This window comes from Salmo salar, chromosome 04 (genome assembly GCF_965601325.2).
Source record: "Salmo salar chromosome 04, fSalSal1, whole genome shotgun sequence".
NCBI lineage: Eukaryota > Metazoa > Chordata > Actinopteri > Salmoniformes > Salmonidae > Salmo > Salmo salar.
Window position 1 is genome coordinate 31,576,319 of NC_138294.1, and position 21,391 is coordinate 31,597,709.

Sequence of the window (21,391 nt, forward strand, 5' to 3'; positions counted from 1 at the left end):
GGAGACAGGATGGACAGCTGATCGTCCTTGCAGTGGTAAGATGCTGGCTAGCGGAGTGGAACACTTAAAAAATAAAGGGGAACTGCACACTCTAGGAGCTCCGATCCATGTCCAACGTTTCGACAGACAAGCTGTCTTCATCAGGGTATAACAACAAACACTGCGGGATGACTCATTTATATAGTGTCAAAAGACACACAGGTGTCTGTGGCCTGATCATTGGTTAATTCTAATTAAAATGGCATACAAAAAACATATGGATAGCGTACGATCATAGATACAATTTGGCTACATAAGCCTTCAAACAAGCAAAATCACAAGAATGACTTCAGCTCAAAGTCTATGTTGAGACCGAAGGGAGCAAGGGTCTTCAAATTAAAGATCCAAGCAGCCTCTTAACAACAAATTGTCGAGGTCACCCCCCTCTCCTTGGGAGGGTGACATGTTCGATGCCAATATAACGTAGACACAATCGAGTGGTTTTCTTCCAAAAAGTGGGCCGCAACTGGGTAAGTCAAGATTTTGCACCTAATGGTGCAACGATGCTCCGAGACCTACTTCGCTCTTTGTTTTACCCACAATTTTTACCACAAGGACAAGTTATAAGATAAATAACTGCCTTAGTGGAGCACGTAATAACACCTTTGATTGGGGGTGTTTGAAGGATCTACATTTATATGTGCCATTGCATTGAGCACAGCCATTACACTTGTAGTTTCCATCCAGTAGGGGCGCAAATACACATTGTGCAGGGATATCTTGGGGTGGTAAATCAGTTTACCAGTTGATCTCTGAGGTTTCTGCCCCGCGAAAATACGACCAAGGGAAGGTCCGAAAACACATTACCGATACGATCATCGGATCTTAGAATGTGCCAATGTTTGAACGATTCCCTTAAAGACCACGTGTAACAACACCAGCACAGGATCGGTACAGCTGAACATCACACCTGCAGGGCAGGTACAGGTTGGCAAGAACAACTGCCCGAGTTACACCAGGAATGCACAATCCCTCCATCAGTGCCCAGACTGTCTGCAATAGGCTGAGAGAGGCTGGACTGAGGGCTTGTAGGCCTGTTGTAAGGCAGGTCCTCACCAGACATCACTGGCAACAACGTTGCCTATGGGCACAAACCCACTGTCGCTGGACCAGACAGGACTGGCAAAAAGTGCTCTTCGCTGACGAGTCACGGTTTTGTCTCACCAGGGGTGATGGTCGGATTCGCGTTTATCGTCGAAGGAATGAGCGTTACATCGAGGCCTGTACTCTGGAGCGGGATCGAGGTGGAGGGTCCCTCATGGTCTGGGGCGGTGTGTCACAGCATCATCGGACTGAGGTTGTCATTGCAGGCAAACTCAACGCCGTGCGTTACAGGGAAGACATCCTCCTCCCTCATGTTGTACCCTTCCTGCAGGCTCATCCTGACATGACCCTCCAGCATGACAATGCCACCAGCCATACTGCTTGTTCTGTGCGTGATTTCCTGCAAGACAGGAATGTCAGTGTTCTGCCATGGCCAGCGACGAGCCCGGATCTCAATCCCATTGAGCACGTCTGTGACCTGTTGGATCGGAGGGTGAGGGCTAGGGCCATACCCCCCCCAGAAATGTCCGGGAACTTGCAGGTGCCTTGGAAGAGTGGGGTAACATCTCACAGCAAGAACTGGCAAATCCGGTGCAGTCCATGAGGAGGAGATGCACTGCAGTGCTTAATGCAGCTGGTGGCCACACCAGATACTGATTGTTACTTTTCATTTTGACCCCCCCCCCTTTGTTCAGGGACACATTATTCCATTTCTGTTAGTCACATGTCTGTGGAACTTGTTCAGTTTGTCTGAATCTTGTCATGTTCATACAAATGTTAAGTTTGCTGAAAATAAACGCAGTTGACAGTGAGGACGTTTCTTTTTGCTGAGTTTATATTAGATTAGTTATTCAGGTTTACTGGCTTGGCAACTCATTAACCTAACACATTGTGCCAGGAAATCAGGAAGAGGGATGTTCTTTTTATAACCCACTTTGATCTTATCAAGTAAAAGGCAGCAGATTGCCCAAGTCATTTGCCTTGTAATGCCAGCGCTGTGCTTTGATTGGGTAAATGAAAGTTGTCCAATAATAGCCTGGGCCTTGTCAGTGTGAGCAGTGATGATTGGCTGTTCATGGAGCGTTTACGCAGTTGATTGGATGGGAGAGCCATTAAACTCTTCCTGCTGTGATCTGAAATGAAGGTCAAGGGACATGAGGAAAGCCACAGGGGTTGTTGTAGTAGATAGCAGGGCAACTAGGGGCTTATTCAGACTGAAGAGGGTTGAAATAATGGAATTCAAATTACATGTACATAAACTTTTCTATTTGCATTAGCAATGGCATGTCACATGCTGAGAGAGGGGATCGGGGGACATAGTGACTTGATGTTCTAGCGCCACAGGTCAAATTTTTCATAAATATCATCATAGCCTTTAGCCAGTAAGCATGCAAACTAAACTATGCAAGCAACTTCTCATCCACCATATTACACTTGAGTAATGCAACCATTCACAAGCATGTGCAGACATTTTAAGTGGTTTATTTTCTCTTTTTATACACTCATAGATTTTAGCCGCAAGACAGCCAGTGGTACAGCTACTACTAACATTTTGCTTCATCAAATAACTTTAGCATAGAAAAAAATAAACCTTTACCCCTCTCAGATTAAAAAAAAAAAAATGACAGTAACGTTATCTAATGTCATTCATATTATACAGAGCAAGGTAGCAAGCTAAACAAAATGTCTACATCCTCCTCACATACTACTAGCACTGGTAGAACAATGAGCCAGATATTTCACCGGATGTAGAAATGGTGGTGAGAGGAATGGTAATGAGAGGAATCCCCAGGGCCGACAGTGGGAGAAGATGGGGCGAGATGGATTCTGGGCGACATTCTACACACTTTCTCATCTATGAAACATTTGATCTCAATACAGTTTTCTGTTTATAAAACTAGAATTTGTTACGAACAGAGTAGACTGTTTTTTTTTTGGTAGACTTTACCCATTGCCAAAGTTGATGATAAAAAAAAAAATATATATATATATATATATATATATATATATATATATATATATATATATATATATATAAATTATTTAGAAGGAATGCAAGGGCAACTTGAGATATTGCACACACGCACTTCAGATTAGGCATTCCCTAACAGAAATATGTAGTAAAGCAAGCCTGTAATATAAGAAATGCCTTTACATTTCAGCTGTTTCAAAAATAATTGCTCTGTTATTAAGGATTTAACATGCATGCATGCAAAATGTTTGAACATTTAGAAAGTGATCCTTTTTAGATAAAACTATATACTGAATATTTTCACGTCACCAGATAATTGATTAAAACGCACTATTTTGCAATGGTCTACAGTAGCTGCAACAGCACTCTGTAGGGTAGCGCCATGGTGTTGCCGGAGAGCAGCTATTTTCTGTCCTCTGGGTACGTTGACTTCAATACGAAACTTAGGAGGCTCATGGTTTGCACCCCCTTCCATAGACTTACACAGTAATTATGACAACTTGCAGCATGAACTGACATGTCCACCCATTCAAAGGATCAGAGAATGAATCTAGTACTGAAAGCATAAGATACAGGTAGCTAGCACTGCATAAAATGTGGCGAGTAGTTGGTTCAAAGAGAGAGAAAGACGGTAGTTGAACACTTTTGAACAAATTAATGTCTTCCAAAATGAAGGGGAAGCAAGTGAGCGCTAGAGAGGGGAGTTCTTCATTTCCCCCTCACTTACTTAGCTAGCAAATGCAGCTAGCTAGTTCAGCCTACTCAGCATCCCTATGTTTGAGTAGGGTGTTTATGTTAGCTAGCTGGCTATGACTATCCAATACAACACTAGAACTCTTCCAAGTCAAGGTAAGCTTCTGTAAGTGCTAAACTGCTTACCGACTGCACACCAATGTTAATGCATGGGTTTACTTACTTGTTAGTTCTATTAGCTATGTTGATTTTGACCTTACTTTAGCTAATATTGTGTTAACGATGTAGGCTGTGTGTACTGGTTATGATATGGTTTGGCTTAAAGTATTTTTTTGCCTGCTCACATACAGCTGATGTGTTGTGCAGTCCACAAGCAAAGTGACAAGGTGAGAGTAAGAGCGTGTCGAGGCGAGAAGGAATGCAACGTGGCTGCTATGAAAGGGAACTGTGTTTACGCGGGATCATGGGTGTATTCATTCTGCCGATTCTGTTTAAAATGTTTCTTAAACGGAAGCAAACGGGGATAAACATACCTGTATTTGTGCAATAAACTCTCGTTTGAAACTGTTGGACTAATGATTACACCCTACATCACCTAGATGCAGGCAAGAGTGTGCAAGGCGGAATTGAATGTGTGTCAAATTTTTCTCTCAACCTACGCACCTACGTTGTAAACTGTCATTCATAGGCTAGGTTGTAGCAACCTCGTAATGGGAATAGGGAAAATTTGATTATCAATTCAAGTAGCCTAAACCTATCGCTGTTACATTGAACTGGGTGAATGGAATATGAATGACAGCCATCCAGTATGCTGTAATAGAAATAAGGCCGTTCTCATGAAAAAAAAAAAAAAAAAAAAAACTGTCTTCATCATAAACGGTACTGACCGTGTGGGGCGGCAGGTAGCCTAGTGGTAAGAGTGTTGGGCCAGGAACCGAAAGGTTGCTAGATCGAACCTCCGAGCTGACAAGGTAAAAATCTCATCTGCCCCTGAACAAGACAGTTAACCCACTGTTCCTAGGCCGTCATTGTAAATAAGAATTTGTTCTTAACTGACTTGCGTAGTTAAATAAAAAAAAATGACTGCCACTGATGCATACAGCTCTGGAAAAAATGAGACCACTGGAAAATTCAGTTTCTCTGGTTTTACTATTTCTAGGTATGTTTTAAAACCATGTTAATTTTACCCATTCTATAAACTACTGACAATATTTCTCCCAAATTCCCAAATAAAAATATTGTCAAATTTGCAGCATTTATTTGCAGAAAATGACAACTGGTGAAAATGACAAAAGATGCAGTGTTGTCAGATCTCTAATAATGCAAAGAAAATAAGTACATATCCACCAGATTTCAGTGGGCGTGAGACCTGGAGAGGCCTACAAGCCACAGCGTCTCGCAACCACTGTGAAATGTGGTGGAGGATCGGTGATGATCTGGGGGTGCTTCAGCAAGGCTGGAATCAGGCAGGTTTGTCTTTGTGAAGGACGCATGAAACGAGCCACGTACAAGGTTGTCCTGGAAGAAAACTTGCTTCCTTCTGCTCTGACAATGTTCCCCAATTCTGAGGATTGGTTTTTCCAGCAGGACAATGCACCATGCCACACAGCCAGGTCGATTCATGCGTCCTTCACAAAGACAAACCTGCCTGATTCCAGCCTTGCAGAAGCACCCCCAGATCATCACCGATCCTCCACCAAATTTCACAGTGGTTCCGAGACACTGTGGCTTGTAGGCCTCTCCAGGTCTCGCGCCCACTGAAATCTGGTGGATATGTACTTATTTTCTTTGCATTATTAGAGATCTGACAACACTGCATTTTGTTATTTTGACCAGTTGTCATTTTCTGCAAATAAATGCTCTAAATGACAATATTTTTATTTGGGAGAAATGTTGTCAGTTTATAGAATAAAACAAAAAAGTCATTTTACCCAAACACGTACCTATAAATAGTAAAACCAGAGAAACGGATAATTATGCATGCGTACATGGTCAGCGCTACTGTCCCTGTGACTTATGCCCCACACCCAGCCAGGGTGGGCTGAGTGTATGACCAAGCCCCTAGTGAGAACATCAAAAGGCCACTCTCAATGCGGTGCAATTTCAGTACCGTATTTCATCTAACATATTTCATGCTCATTCCCTTAAGAGGGAGGTTGGGAGGGAGGAGGGCGGCTCCCTACCAATGTCTCTCCGATGTGATGCTACTGTGGCAACGGGTTCGTTCTGCGCCAAGCGAGGCAGCATTCCCAGAATGCAAAGCGTTACTGACTGTCAGGGTAGGGAGGAGCCAGTGTCTTAGAGCAGTGGGTTCCACACACACACACACACACACACACACACACACACACACACACATGCATACACGCACACCAATGAGAGAGACACACTCAACTGATGGGAGATGTGAAAGCTTTCCTTAATGACATGGAAAAAAGGTTGACATTTTAAAGTTAAGTGTGTAAATAGAACATGCTATGTAAAGTGTTCATTCTTACATTCACATCTTACAGTACATCATTGCACGCATGACAGAACAGCGAAGAATGTACTTCCATTTTGCTATACCACAATGCTGGATGCTCCTCTTCCGTTTCATCAGCAAAACAATAACAAACGCAGTGGTACGATCAGTGGCGTTGTTTCACCTTATGCGCCTTTCAACTTTAAAGGTTAACTAGTCCAAATATTGATGTTCCCATCCTAGATTTCCCCGTTTAACAGAATCCTTTTAAAGATTAATAATTTAAACCTCAACCGAAGGCACTGACACAAACAATATGAAGTAACTTATGAAAAATGCATGTTTACAGCCCTGAGCATAGATATGGCGAAACCAGGAAGGTAGGGGATCGATAATGAACCCCGGCCTGAGTTTAGACGATGGAGGGTTTGATTTGCAGGTCCTTGGCTTTGGTGAGAGCGAGTGAGTGAGAGGGGAATAGAAACCATTTGAAGAGAGGGTGAGCAAGAGGACGGGCGCAATGGAGAGACTTATGACACCTCTCCAATTAGGTTGACTGTGTTGGAATGACGTTAGCTCAAGTCTTGGTTCTAGGTGTTGACGTGAGCTTGCAAGACGGTATGTGTGAATACTGCCATCACCAGGTGATAAGCTCAGGTCTTCACCTTCTCCCCCCGCGTTTCAGAATCAGAAGAGGAAACTCAAACCAGATGAATACATTGATACCCCTTTTCTTCAGCCTTATTAGCATGATCCGATAAGGCCATAAAATAACAATTAGACCAAGGCTTCAAATAGAAGCAGTCCAGAAAAGGCAGTCCAGTCCGCCATTTTTTTGCATTCGAGAATATAACGAATCTGTGGAAAGGAGAGTCTTGATTTTGTCTGACTCATTTGACAGAATTGTCAAAGCATTCTATTGACTAGGGCGGTGATGGTACCAGTATAGAAAAAAAGATTCCATGGCAAAAATGAAAACACCAAGCAGACAAAACTCTTTTTAGTCCTTTAAAAACCTGCTGTATATAAAATGTGTGCTATAGATTGGAAAATAAATGGATAAATATGACTCTGAATGCACATGTTTTTTTTCCAACATTAGGGCTGTTTTCCTAAAGAAGTTAAATCCGATTCGTATTTTGTTTCCTTGCCACGATACTAACGAGTATCACGATACTGGTATCGTCCCGGCCCTACTATTGACCATAGGATTACATTCTATACGACGAAACACACCATAGACTCACTTCTAAAAGCAGCAGGTGTTAGCGATAACATGCGAGGTGTCGACATACTGTGACGACTCTACATGTAGCATCGACGGGAAGTGAATAGAAAATGACGGCCGACAATTCTACGCAGAGGTGATAGGACGGCTAACCATTGCTTTTAACTATTTGTGGGCACGATGTGTTTTGTCCTTTGGTAGGCTACATTTTTATAAAATATTCACTCAATCCAATAGTAGAGCACCGGGACCTGGATTAGGGTTTCATGGAAATCAAGAACCTCAGGGAGAGAAGGCTTTGAAAATGGGTCGATGAGCTTCATCAACATGATCAAGGCATACTGATTTTTCTTTCTTTATTTTTGTCCTCGTTTGCTGCCTGGGTCTCGTGCACCCTCTATTCTCTAGCTTGTCTCCTCCTACATCTGTCGCTCACTCTCTTTTTCACTGCCTCTCCTTTATTCTAGTGCTCTTCTCACCTCACCCTCGACAGGCTGCTGCGTCTCTCTTTCTTTGTCTCTCTCCCACCCTCCTTCCCTCTGTACCACATGTTCTCTCATGGTTCAGTATTATTCAATAGATGTGGTGTGTAAGCGTTTGTTCCATGCATATGCGTGTGTACGTAAAAAAATAAAATAAAAAACGCATCTACTTAGTCCCATCCAGGTGACTAAGTAGAATCTATAATAAGCACTTGTCACTTGTCTGAGCGACACAAAGCAACCATTTATAAAAGGTATTTTCTATCTGTCCGTCATGCATGGCTTTTAATGAATTATTTCACCCCATGAATATTAATGCTGTATAATATTGAATTAATAACCGGTGATCATGACAACTATGAAAGACGGACTGACCAGTGATTTATAATTAACATATAAACAGGACCACTTTAGAAGATCATGACTGTGTCCTAAATGGCACCCTATTAAGGGCACTATATTTGTCCAGGGTCCTTAGGGGTCTGGTCAAAAGTAGTGCAATATATAGGGAATAGGATGCCATTTGGAATGCCGACCATGATTTATTCATTGTGGCTTGTTGGACCTTTGGGTGTACAGAGCGAGTCAGACTTGTGCCCCAAATGGCACCCTATTCCCTATGTAGTGCACTACTTTTGACCAGACCCCCAAGGGTCCTGGTAAAAAAAATAGTGCACTAAATAAGGAATAGGGTGTAATATGGGACATGACCCCTCTGTCTCATCTTAAGTGACAGTGGCTGGCTGTAAACTAGTGACTATTCATTAGCCCCTCTTATCATGGTCATTAGCCGTAGATGTATAGATACTAGATCCTGTTCATGTATATTTCCCCTATCTTTATGTCCATGAACAGCAGTGGTTTAGATCATTATTGTCTGCTTTCATCCCTTTGCCCTTCATGGCCCTCCCTGCTTCCCCTCTTCCTCGGGATGCATCATTATTCTTCAGACGGCATGACACTCTTCATGTCACAACGTCATAGCATATCATGATCTCCTTTAGAAAGCACTGTTGAAATATGCTCCCTGGAATATCCTTTTGCCTTCCACTCCATCATTGTGTGTTAGCATGATGATTAGCATTTCCCAATAGAATGCGCTGCTGTTCATGCTAGCATCATTAGCTAATATGCTAATGCTACAATTCAGGCTAATTGCCTTCTGTAGGTCAGCAAAGGGAATGATTAGCATTCAGTGAGCTGCATTGTAATAAGCTAGTTGATAACAGTTTATGGTGCCTGGCTTGAACCCTACTGGACACCCATCCACTTAACCGGAGGTGATTTAGCAGCGGATTTATGAGCAAAGTCTAATTCTCATTAGTCCCGGCCTCTCTCGTCCTCTGCTCACCTCATTGATTACCAAAACATTCATTTACATCCTATGATTACTAATTAGGCATTTGTACCCTGTCTGAAATCGTCCTGTTAGTAGCATATGGGGATGTGACACGTCCTCCTCAGCACTGTGTCGCCACTTGTGCCACTGAATAGCTAGCTTTTCGTGTAGTGCCAAATGGTAAGACGCTTCAGGAGGGAGGTCACGTGCGCTAGCAGGGCAGAGGTCCTGGGTTTGAGCCTCGGTGTGAGCCGAATCAGGAGGAAGTGGTACTTGCTAAGAAGCATTGTGACGTCCTTTACATTAGCATGTGACATACTCCCATTCGATCCTTTCCGATACATTTCATTTTCATCTTGGTCCCTGCAATGCTAAACATGTAGTAGTTCAATAGATACACTGAGTGTATGAAACATTAGGAATATTGAGTTGCACCCCCATTTGCCCTCAGAACGGCCTCAATTTGTCAGGTCATGGACTCTACAAGGTGTCGAAAGCGTGCCATAGCGATGCTGGCCCATGTTGACTCCAATGCGTCCCACAGTTGTCAAGTTGGCTGGGTGTCCTTTGGGTGGTGGACCATTCTTGATCCCCACGGGAAACTGTTGAGTGTGGAAAAACCCAGTAGCTTTGCAGTTCGACACACTTAAACCGGTGCGCCCTGGCACCTACCACCATACCCCGTTCAAGGGCACTTAAATATTTTATTTTGCTCATTCACCCTCTAAATGGCATACATACAATCCATGTCTCAATTGTCTCCAGGCTTAAAAATCTTTCTTTAACCTGTCACCACCTCTTCAGCTACACTGATTTGAAATGGATTTAACAGGTGACATCCAATAAGGGATCATAGCTTTCACCCAGATTTACCTGGGCAATCTGTCATGGAAAGAGCAGGTGTTCCTAATATTTTGTACTCAGTGTATATCTGTATATTATTATACATGTGAAGAATGCAAATCTCGCAAATTGTATTTCCATTTAAAAGACCGTTCTAATCATGCCTTCCATTTTATTTATAGATAATCAGGATGCATCCCAACTTGCACCCTATTTACATTTTATGACATTTAGCAGACACTCTTATACAGAGCGACTTGCAGTAGTGAGTGCCTACATTTTTGTACTTTTTCTACTGGTCGCCCGTGGGAATCGAACCCACAACCCTGGTGTTGCAAGCGCCATGCTCTACCAACCGTAGTGCACTACATTTGACCAGCGCCCTAAATTATCATTCTCTCTTGCTGAAGCAGATTGACTTCTGCAGTCGAGATTTGTACCCCTGTATAAAAGGCAACATGAATTTGGTCTGTATCTGACCATGAAACTGGCACCCGATAGCATTATATCAGCCGCACAGTGCCCTTTCATCTTGGCATGGTGAGACAGATCCTGCATCCCAAATAGAGCCCCACAGTGGAGGTGTCATAGTACCCATAAAACCTAGCGCTCAAACAGTGAAATGGTTCCAATTGTTTTTCCACCATACATTTTAGAAACACTTCAAATAAAGGCTGTGTTTCGTGTAGGTTTTACCCTGGCGTGCCATTTTTCATAACCACGTAAATCTCTCTCGGACAAAGGGACTATTTACTATCAGATTTGAACATGCTAATTAACATAAGTAGACATGGAAGACGACAAATCCCTGCAAGCTCCTGCACGTCATCTCTAGCACTGTTTGCTAACCGGTACATTTAAAGAAATGCAGCCAATTTATTCATTACTACATTTAGCTTACATTAGATGGTTAATCCAGAGATTCTTACTTTTGCCTCGAATTGGCGCACTCATCCAGATCATCATGGCATTTGTAGTTCTTTAGCAGCTAATTGGCATTTAATTTGTTGGGGTTAAATATAGAATTCAGACCCCTGGACTTTTTCCACATTTTATTACGTTACAACCTTATTCTAAAATGGATTGGTTTTTTTTTTCTCATCAATCTACACACACTACCCCATAATGACAAAGCAAAAACAGGTTTTTAGACATTTTTGCAAAAGTATTACAAATAAAAACTGATATCACATTTACGTAAGCATTCAGACACTTTACTCAGTACTTTTGTTGAAGCACCTTTGGCAGCGATTACAGCCTCGAGTCTTCTTTGGTATAACGCTACAAGCTTGGCACACCTGTATTTGGGAAGTTTCTCCTATTCCTCTCTGCAGATCCTCTCAAGCTCTGTCAGGTTGGATGGGGAGCGTTGCTGCACAGCTATTTTCAGGTCTCCAGAAATGTTAGATCGGGTTCAAGTCCGGGCTCTGGCTGGGCCACTCAAGGACATTCAGAGACTTGTCCTGAAGCCACTCCTGCGTTGTCTTGGCTGTGTGCTTAGGGTCGTTTTCCTGTTGGAAGGTGAACCTTCGCCCCAGTCTGAGGTCCTGAGTGCTCTGGATCAGGTTTTCATCAAGGATCTCTCTGTACTTTTGTTCCGTTGATCTGTCCCTGCCGCTGAAAAACATCCCCACAGTATGACGCTGCCATCATGCTTCACCAATGCTTGGCATTCAGGCCAAAGAGTTCAATCTTGGTTTCATCAGACCAGAGAACCTTGTTTCTCATGGTCTTGAGTGTTTAGGTGTCTTTTGGCAAACTCCAAGCAGGCTGTCATGTGCCTTTTACTGAGGAGTGGCTTCTGTCTGGCCACTCTACCATAAAGGCCAAATTAGTGGATTGCTGCAGAGATGGTTGTCCTTCTGGAAGATTCTCCCATCTCCACAGAGGAACTCTAGAGCGCTGTCTGTGACCATCAGGTTCTTGGTCACCTCCTTGACCAAGGCCCTTCTCCCCCGATTGCTCAGTTTGGCTAGGTGGCCAGCTCTAGGAAGAGTCTTGGTGGTTCAATGCTGCAGAAATGTTTTGGTACCCTTCCCCAGATCTGTGCCTTCGACACAATCCTGTCTCAGAGCTCTACGGACAAATCTTTTGACCCCATGGCTTGCTTTTTGCTCTGACATGCACTGACAACTATGGGACCTTTTTTATATAGACAGGTTTATGTCTTTCCAAATCATGTCCAATCATTTGAGTTTACCAAAGGTGGACTCCAAGTTGTAGAAACATATCAAGGACGATCAATGGAAACTGGATGCACCGGAGGTCAATTTCCAGTGTCACAGCAAAGGGTCTGAATACTTACGTACATTTTTTGTTTTCTGTTTTTATTTTAAATAAATTTGAAAAATGTATAAACTGTTTGTTGTCATTATGGTATTTTGTGTAGATTTCTGAAAAAATATATTTAATCCATTTGATAATAAGGCTGTAACATAACAAAATGTGGAAAAAGTCAAGGGATATGAATACTTTCCGAAGGCCCTGTATATTGATAAGTCACCTTGGTCTGATTTTACACAGCTATCAAAACATTACGCCAGGATAAGCCTACATGAAACGCAAGCCTTATTTGAAGTGTTTCTAAAAATGAATGGTGGAAAAACGATTTGGAACCATTTCCCTGTTTTGACTGCTAGGTTTTATGGGTGTTATGACTCATACAGTGGTACTCTATGGCACCATTATTCCAGTTTATAGCGCACTACTATGGGCCCTGGTCAAAAGTAATGCACTATGAAGGGAATAATGGTGTCATTTGGGGCGCGAACACTGTCGAGATGCAATTACACACATTTTCAGTTCCCCTCCATATTAATGTCTCTAACATGCCTTTTTTTATCTGCCCTGTAGTGTGGATAACCAGAGAGGTGTCATTAGAGGACTAGCCATCTGAGACACTGTTCCTTATGGAAGTCTATTATATGGTGTATATACTGTGTGTGTAGAGCATATGGAAGAGGAGAGGACGGGTGAGGAACAGGGAACACGGATCCACGGAAGTTCTATCCTCTGTAGCGCCATCCTACCAACCTGTAAACAGGTGGTCTGGCACTACTTCACCCTCAATGTCTTGTCTAGGCCTGTTTCCTGATAACACACACACACACAGAGCTATGTCTTACTACATTTGTGAATTTTAGTTGGGTTACTTTTCTTGAGGACTTCTGGTACTTGCAAGTATAGTAAAACGTGTGTGTGTGTGTGTGTGCGTGTGTGTGTGTGTGTGTGTGTGTGTGTGTACACACACACACACACGCGCCCTAGTGTTCCAGTATAGTAAGACCCAGGAAAGACTGTAGGAGACCTGGTTTTCAACTCCCCCCAGTGCCGGTGTGAACGTGGGCTTATTTGTTGACTTGTTCTCCCTGTCTGGAGGTGCTAGTTTTGGAAGGAGACGATGAGTCACGCCTAGAGCGGTGTTTAAAAAAATAAAAATAAAATTAAGGTTGACAACAGGAAACCAACACATCACGTATGTCTCCTACTGAGATGTGTCGGTCTGTCTCCTCTTGCTTCTTCCCTTTGGCTCTTTTGATTTCTTGGTATGTCTTTCTCTCTTTCTGCATGTTTCTGTGTCTATGCATGTCTGTGTGTGTCTCTTTTAAACCCACCCTCTTCCCCTCTCTAATATCAAACTCAGTTTCAGCTATGCAGAGCGAGCAGCCCGGCCGTCAGCCAGTCAGGTGGTATAGTGCATTAATACAACACTTCTGGGGAGAGAGGGAGAAGAGCGAGGGTTTTTAGCTTTCCATGTCCTTAGCCCTACACTCCCAGAGGATTGGCGTATCCTTCTAGCCCAAGGTCTTATTTGAGCCTTGTCCGTTTGGTCAAGCGTGGACTGAGATGCGTATAACAGTGAGCTGGGCAGAAGAGTTGTAGTCCCGTTTTCTATCCTTTTATCTTCATCACTGTCAAAAACAATAACGCTTTAGAAAAACCTTGACTTCATCCAGTTTACTGTACTCTATCGTATTCTTCAGTATTACATTTGAGAACACGTTTCTTCCCATGCGTGTTTAGCCCCTCAGACTTCGCTAGTGTTTCTCTGTATTGATGTAGCTAGTTAATAACCAGGAGCCATCAGCCATGTGAAATACAGGAACATGGATCCTCTGAGATTTTTGATAGTCCGGTCACACACGGCCCAGCGCGCCACACGCGTGTATGCACTCCTGGAGGATGGCTCTGTCATGGATGAATGCCTTGCTGCTCTTTGTGAACCTATCTGGTGGGATAGCTGCAGAGGCCGGGTTGCGCGCACGCGCATTAGATCAGCGTTTCCCAAACTCGGTCCTCGGGACCTTAAAGGGTGCACGTTTTTTTTGTTTTTGCCGTCACTACACAGCTGACTCAAACGATCAACGCTTGATGATTAGTTGATTTATTCGAATCAGCTGTGTAGTGCACTTACTGAAAATGTCGAACACACATCCACTGGTACAATCAGTCAAACACACACCTCTAATCCAGTCTGTGGTCACGCTCCTCTCCTTCCCTCTACTCACCCAGGTGGGTCTGCTCTAGACTGGATGGGAGTGTGTGTGTGTGTGTGTGCCTCTGTGTGCTAGCCCCTCAAGTACCTCCAACCTACCAGACCACTACAAATAAGTATTCACTGCAACCATTCAGCACCGGTGTCTTTTGCCCCCTAGCAAAGGAGATTTTTCTATTCCTTCAAATGACTGTCATTTTTAGAAATGTTTTTCATATCGGTCTAGTGTATTAAAAAAAAAAAAAAAACGTATTTGAATAGCCAGATGAAGTGAATAGAAAGGGTACTCAAAGACAGATGCAATATATTCCAACAAAAAGAAATGTGAAGCCGATCATCTTTTGGATAAATGTATCATGAATACCAATTCTTCAATCGTATAATCCAACTCTACTACCAGTCTGTGTCTCTGGGAGAAAATGGCACCCTATTCTCTACATAGTAGAACACTATATATACAGAACGGGGTTGGATTTGGGACGCGTGTGTTTTTCCAGGTTGGGAAGACACTGGTACTCACTACCCACAATCCTACAGCACTTTCTAAGAGGGGATTCAATTCTCAGTGTAAACCAGATTATTCATTACACGACATATATTGGTGTATATATTTAGCAACCTCTCCGTCACACTCTGTTCTCTGGCTGTGTCCCAAATGGCACCCTATTCCCTTCATAGCACACTACTTTTGCCCTGGGCCCTGTTAAAAGTAGTGTACTTTCTCTTTTCCTTTGATGACGCCCGTCACATCCCATAATATAGAGGGAAATCTGCTCCAGCCACTTCGACTCCTGTATCTTATGTGTTGAAATTGACCTCTCTTTGATGTTTTGAGGGTGGCTGCTGAAATCCTATTTTGTGTGTGTGTGTACCCTTATTGACACGTCCTCCCACTGCGTGGTGATAAGGGAAAATGGCGGTGGCTGTGGTGGCAGGCCTGACTCCTGATCGCTTTAGCTGTGACACTGAAAACAGAAGCAGACTGTATCCCACACACACCACTCACTCACTCACTCACAGGGAGCGAAGATGAATCATCAGAAAGCTGTTGGAACACAACACAAATGCACTCCTACACGAACCATAGGTATACAAAATGGCAGGTGTGAGATTGTATTCGTGCCTGTCGATTCAGAGGGAAAGTGGGAGAGAAATGAAGAGGGAGAGAGTAGCTCAATGTGACTAGAGCCATTTTAGCAACAGGGGAAAATGTTAATCCTCTCTGGGCTAGTTGAAGAGTCACTCATTAGCTTTTCTATCCTACTCAGCATGAATGAGATGAGTAGAAATAATGTCTCCAAAAGAGGGTTGGAGGTTTATTAAAATATACGACAACCCTGAGATGAACTCTAACCCCATATCATGCTGACAAGGTAAAAATCTGTCGTTCTGCCCCTGAACAAGGCAGTTAACCCACTGTTCCTAGGCCGTCATTGAAAATAAGAATTTGTTCTTAACTGATTTTGCCTAGTAAAATAAATTTAAAAAAGGATGATGCTATTGTCAAACCTCAATCTACTGCACTGTGTTTATTTATTTACACACCCATTTGATAACCACATCTTTCATGTTGATCAAACACTTATTCTAATCCTAATCTGAATAATCTCATTTTGGAATGTCTTTGACCCAAAGACAGACACTTCATTTCACCAGATGCCAAACATCTCAAGTCTAGCCTCTTCCCTTTTTGTTACGAACCGGCTCATAGCCCGTAAGAAAGAGGAAGACAACACAGAGATGAAGAAATAACAAACATATATTTATTAAGTCAACTATATACAAGTAACAATGGATTGTGTAAGTGAGTGGATGCGTGCATAGATGGTGATAATGAGGGGTGTTGAGGTGCCAAAACAAATGAACACAAAGCCCCAAATTGCCACAACCAGAAGACAACAGTGTGTCTGTGTGGAGAGTCTCCTTGGTGTTTGGGGGGAAAGGTGTATTTACCCCCGGGGACACACCCGGGCCCAGGTGTGTCCCATTTCGCTGACGACCCTCCTGGCTCCGCCCACCGACATCCTAATAAGGAAAACGAGAACAAAGAGAATTCGGCAGACGGAGTGGGAGGGTCGTCACACCTTTTTATAGAACGTTTTACTTGACCGTTATTGTCCATGTACCAGTTTCACAGAACACTTGTCAATAGCGGCGGAAATGCAGGCAAAGCTGCATCCCAAATGGTACCCTATTCAGCCCTGTGGGCCCTGGTCAAAAGTAGTGCACTATTATGGGAATAAAGTGCCATTTGGGATGCATTCATAACTGGAGCATGCAATGTTAACCTTCAGACAGTAGTTACTTTGCTCCCGTAAAACCAATGACAAGCCAGCGGTAGTGGGACCTTTGTCTTGTTTGGATTTTCTGAGGAGATTGTTTGGACAGGAGCGGCTGCTGGTGTTTTTTAAAGAACAGAGACGTGGTATATGCACGCACAGACACACACACCACAGAGAAAAGGGAAGGGAAAATGGCTTGTTTCACTCCCAGCCCCAGTGAAGTATTGCAGAATGCAGGTCCACATAAACAAGCATAAAAAACAAAGGCGGGAGAGAGAGTGAGAAGTGGGGTGAGAGAAAAAAAAGACCGAGTGAGAGAAGAGAAGCGAAATATGAAAAAGATTCAGCTGTGATACAGTATCTGTGTGGAAATAAAACTTTAATGTCTGTATAAAACTGGGACAGCGAGTGCGATGGCATTAATCAGTCAGCTCCTGTGTGTTGGTGTAGGAGTGTGTGTTTTTGAAAGACAGTACCTTAGGGTCAACATTACCCCCTGGTATGCGTGTTTCCAGAAGGTCCCACTTACGGTACTTGATATGATCCTATACTTAGATTCATCAGTGTCCATATAACGCTGTTGTGGGAGTAAATGATTCTACCCATGGGTCACCTTGTTGAACGGTCCGGGGGGGGGTCGATGGCATTTAACAGTCCAGACGTGTCTGTGGCACCTCAGCAGGAGATTCTGTGACATTCAACTGTCTTGCATCTCTGTGTGTCTGTGTTTAAAGATGGCACAAATCTTCATGTCCAGCTCCACTGTACTGTGTGTTCTATTGGGTCCTTTGTAAATCAAGTGCAGTATTTTACATTATGTATTTGACCCAGGTCTGGTATGTGTGCACCTAACCATCTGGTTTCTGTCCTCCCGTTTAGAAGTGTGTGTGTGTGTGTGTGTGGGTGTGTTTGGGTGGTTTGGGGCATACAAAAACATTCTTCCCATATGTTCCCAGGGAGTTAGGTTGCCCAGTTAGTTGCAAATGTAGTGTACTCGCATCCAATAACCTGCAGTTTATAAATTCATGAATTATGCAACGGGTGGGTCTAATCCTGGTTCCTAATTGGTTAAAACCGCATTTCAGCTGGTGTCTATTCCACAAGTTACCACCGGCTAAGGCTATGACGTAATCCACTCTCATCAGCCCAACCAGGCAATTTATAAACTTGATCTCCACTGTAAAAAATAATCTAGACATGTCCCCTTTCTTTTAGACTAGCATTTGCAACAGCAGAGATTTGTATAAACCTTGCTGTCTCTCTCCGACCTTTTCAATATTGAAATTTGATCTCCGCTGTCCCATTTGAGGATTAACCTGTCAGGACGAGACATCTTATCTCAGCCAATCGAAATCATGACTCGGCATAATTATTTATATATATATATATAATCTCCTCCACAAATAAATATCAATAGAGCTACTGCAGTTTGCTGTCATTCCAGCTTCAGTTTGAAGTGATTGTGTTAGCTGTGTAGTTGGCTCGCTCCTCTGAACATTGTCCTGACGAGAGAGCACATTTTCTATGCCAGACTGAATCACTCATTAGCTCATTGTAAATGTCATGACAAATAAATGTCACTAGAAAACAGCTTAAACGCAAATGCAGCTACTTTGCTGTTATTCTGTCTGCACTGTTTGACGTGACTGTGTTAGCCATGGTTGGCTAGCTAGCAACCAAGGGATAAGAATGTTGCCAGGCAGAATGGCAACAGAACAAATGACTTGTTATTTAAATCTGTTGGTAACCAGTTGTATAAAAGTGATAACACCCTCGAAGCCGGTGGTTGGAGGATATATTGGCAGGGTTTGCCGGCCCTCGACTTCGTACCAATATCCTCCAAATACCGGCTTCTCTGGCATTATTACTTAAATGCAACTGCAACGGTTAATATTGCTGTTAATATTGCTTATTGTTTCCCAGTAAGCTGCAGGACCATTCATCAGTGTGCAAATATCTAAATGCCATGAGGTTTTACTGTTACACATACACACACACACACACATACACACACACACACACACACACACACACACACACACACACACACACACACACACACAGGGGTTGGTTGGGTGTGTGTGTGCACTCAAACCATTCTGTGTCTCTTCTCGCCTCTCCACCAGGGACGTGGCTCAAATAGACCAGTCCATGACTGCTGAGCCTATATGGCTCTGGTCAAATTTAGTGTACTATACTGAACAAAAATATAAACGCAACATGTCACAACTTCAACGATTTTGCTGAGTTATGGTTCATATAAGGAAATCAGTTAATTTAAATAAATTCATTAGGCCCTAACCTATGAATTTCACATGACTGGGCAGGAGTGCACCCACTGGGGAGCCAGGCCCAGCCAATCAGAACAAGTTTTCCCCACAAAAGAGCTTTATTAAAGACAGAAATACTCCTCAGTTTCATCAGCTGTCTGGTTGGCTGGTCTCAGGCGATCCCGATGGTGAAGAAGCCGGATGTGGAGGTCCTGGGCTGGCGTGTTTTACACGTGGTCTGCAGTTGAGGCCGGTTGGACATACTGCCAAATTCTCTAAAACAACGGTAGAGAAATGAACGTTCAATTCTCTGGAAACAACTCTGGTGGACATTCCTGCAGTCAGCATGCCAATTGCACGCTCCCTCAACTTGATACATCTGTGGCATTGTGTTGTGTGACAAAACTGCACATTTTAGAGTGTCATTATATTGTCCCCAGCACAAGATGTACCTGTGTAATGATAATGCTGTTTAATCAGCTTCTTGATATGCCACACCTGTCAGGAGGATGGATTATCTTGACAAAGCATAAATGCTCACTAACAGGGATATGAAGAAATTTGTGCTCAAAACATGAGAAATACATTTTTTGGTGCGTATGTAACATTTCTGGGATCTTTTATTTCAGCTCATGAAACATGGGACCAACACTTTACATGTTGCGTTTATATATTTTGTGTGTGTGTGTGAAGGAAATACGGTGCTTTTTGGGACGTAGCCTATGTGTGTTTTTGCACACCAGTAACTATCCGTCTCCTCTCCTCCCGATTCACCAGGGAGGTAACCCAGATAGACCAGTTCCTCCAGGAGACGGCGGCGCGGGAGGCCAACGCCAAGGTGCGCCTGCAGCAGTTCATCGAAGAGCTCCTGGACCGTGCCGACCGCGCCGAGAAACAGCTGCAGATCATCAGCAGCTGCGGGACCACGCCCAACGGCAGTATGGGACGCTGCAGCCTGCCTGGCTCCAACAAGGGCTCCAACAATGGACGCCAGGTGAGCTGATCCAAGACCAGTTTTGCTTTTGATTACACAAACGGTTACGGTAAGCTGATTTCTAGATCTGTAGCCTGCCAGGCTCCAAAAGGGCAACAAATGCCAGGTGATCTGGAGTGGAGAGAGGAAGTTGGCCGTGTAGTAGACAAACAAAAGTCAGATTTGTGTAAAGGGAGCCTAATGGTTAAGAATTGGGAAAGGTAAACTTATCCTAGATTATTTCTGGTGATCTGGAGTGGGAAAAAAGTTGACCTAGATACTGATGTGAGGTCAGATTTGTATGTGTAAACCTAATGGTTAAGGTTGGAAAGGTAAGCTGATTCTAGATCTGCCAGATAGTGACACAGATAATGTCGCTGTTTAAAAACTCCCCTTCCATGATGTGAAATAATCAAGGGCAATCTAATGTGGTCGACGCACCTGTTAACTCCAAAGCGACAAAGGAAGGATGCATCTTCATAGAATTAGACCAGGGCCAAAGGCATCGCCACAAATTAGACACTTCCTGTTACATTGACAGGACAACCAATAGGGGAAGACAAATCCATTGCTGCCTACAAAGCTGTCTGGGGGAACAGATGACAGTGACAACTCGTCAAAGTAGCTTTTTACCTTTGAATAATGAATAGGCATTGAGTCTATTGAACTGTGCCACTGTAGACTCACAGGACAAAACCAGGATGGACTTGCATAAACCAGATAGAGCTTGGTCAAGTAAACTGAGTATCTGATTAATAGACGGTGTGCATGTACTGCGTGTGTGTTTACTGAATTGAACAGTTGTACATCACAGGAGGCTGCTGAAGGGAGGACGGCGCATAACAATGGCTGGAACGGCGCGAATGGACTGGCATCAAACACATGGAAACCATGTTTGCTGTATTTGATACCATTCCGCTCCAGCCATTACCACGAGCCCGTCCTCCCCAATTAAGCTTCCCCCCACCCTCCCGTGTTGTACGTTCCTTAATATAGTCCCTGCATAATTAGTCAACATTACATGAGTCACTTGTATAATTGGTTCTACAACTGCATATGTTAGTTCCAGTCCCACATTTTTTTTTTTCTTTGTGATATTGGTATAATTGAAATGATTTTGGAGTGACATGAAAACAGACAATCTAACCTAGCATGTGGATATCTATGTCTGAGATCCAAATGGCAACTTATTCCCTACATGGTGCACTACTTTTGACCTGAGCTCTATGGGCCCTAGTCCGAAGTAGGGCGCCATGTAGGGAATGGG

At 43.3% G+C, this 21,391-nt stretch overlaps 1 protein-coding gene across 2 annotated transcripts in view; it reads left to right on the plus strand.

Moving 5' to 3' along the window:
- fbxo41 (F-box protein 41) overlaps positions 1 to 21,391 on the plus strand; it is a 111,269-nt gene that overhangs the window by 38,667 nt on the left and 51,211 nt on the right. For both annotated transcript variants that reach the window (XM_014195607.3, XM_014195608.3), the window contains exon 4: positions 19,929 to 20,145. In XM_014195607.3, coding sequence (XP_014051082.1) covers positions 19,929 to 20,145 — 217 coding nt within the window. The remainder of the gene's footprint in view (positions 1 to 19,928; positions 20,146 to 21,391) is intronic.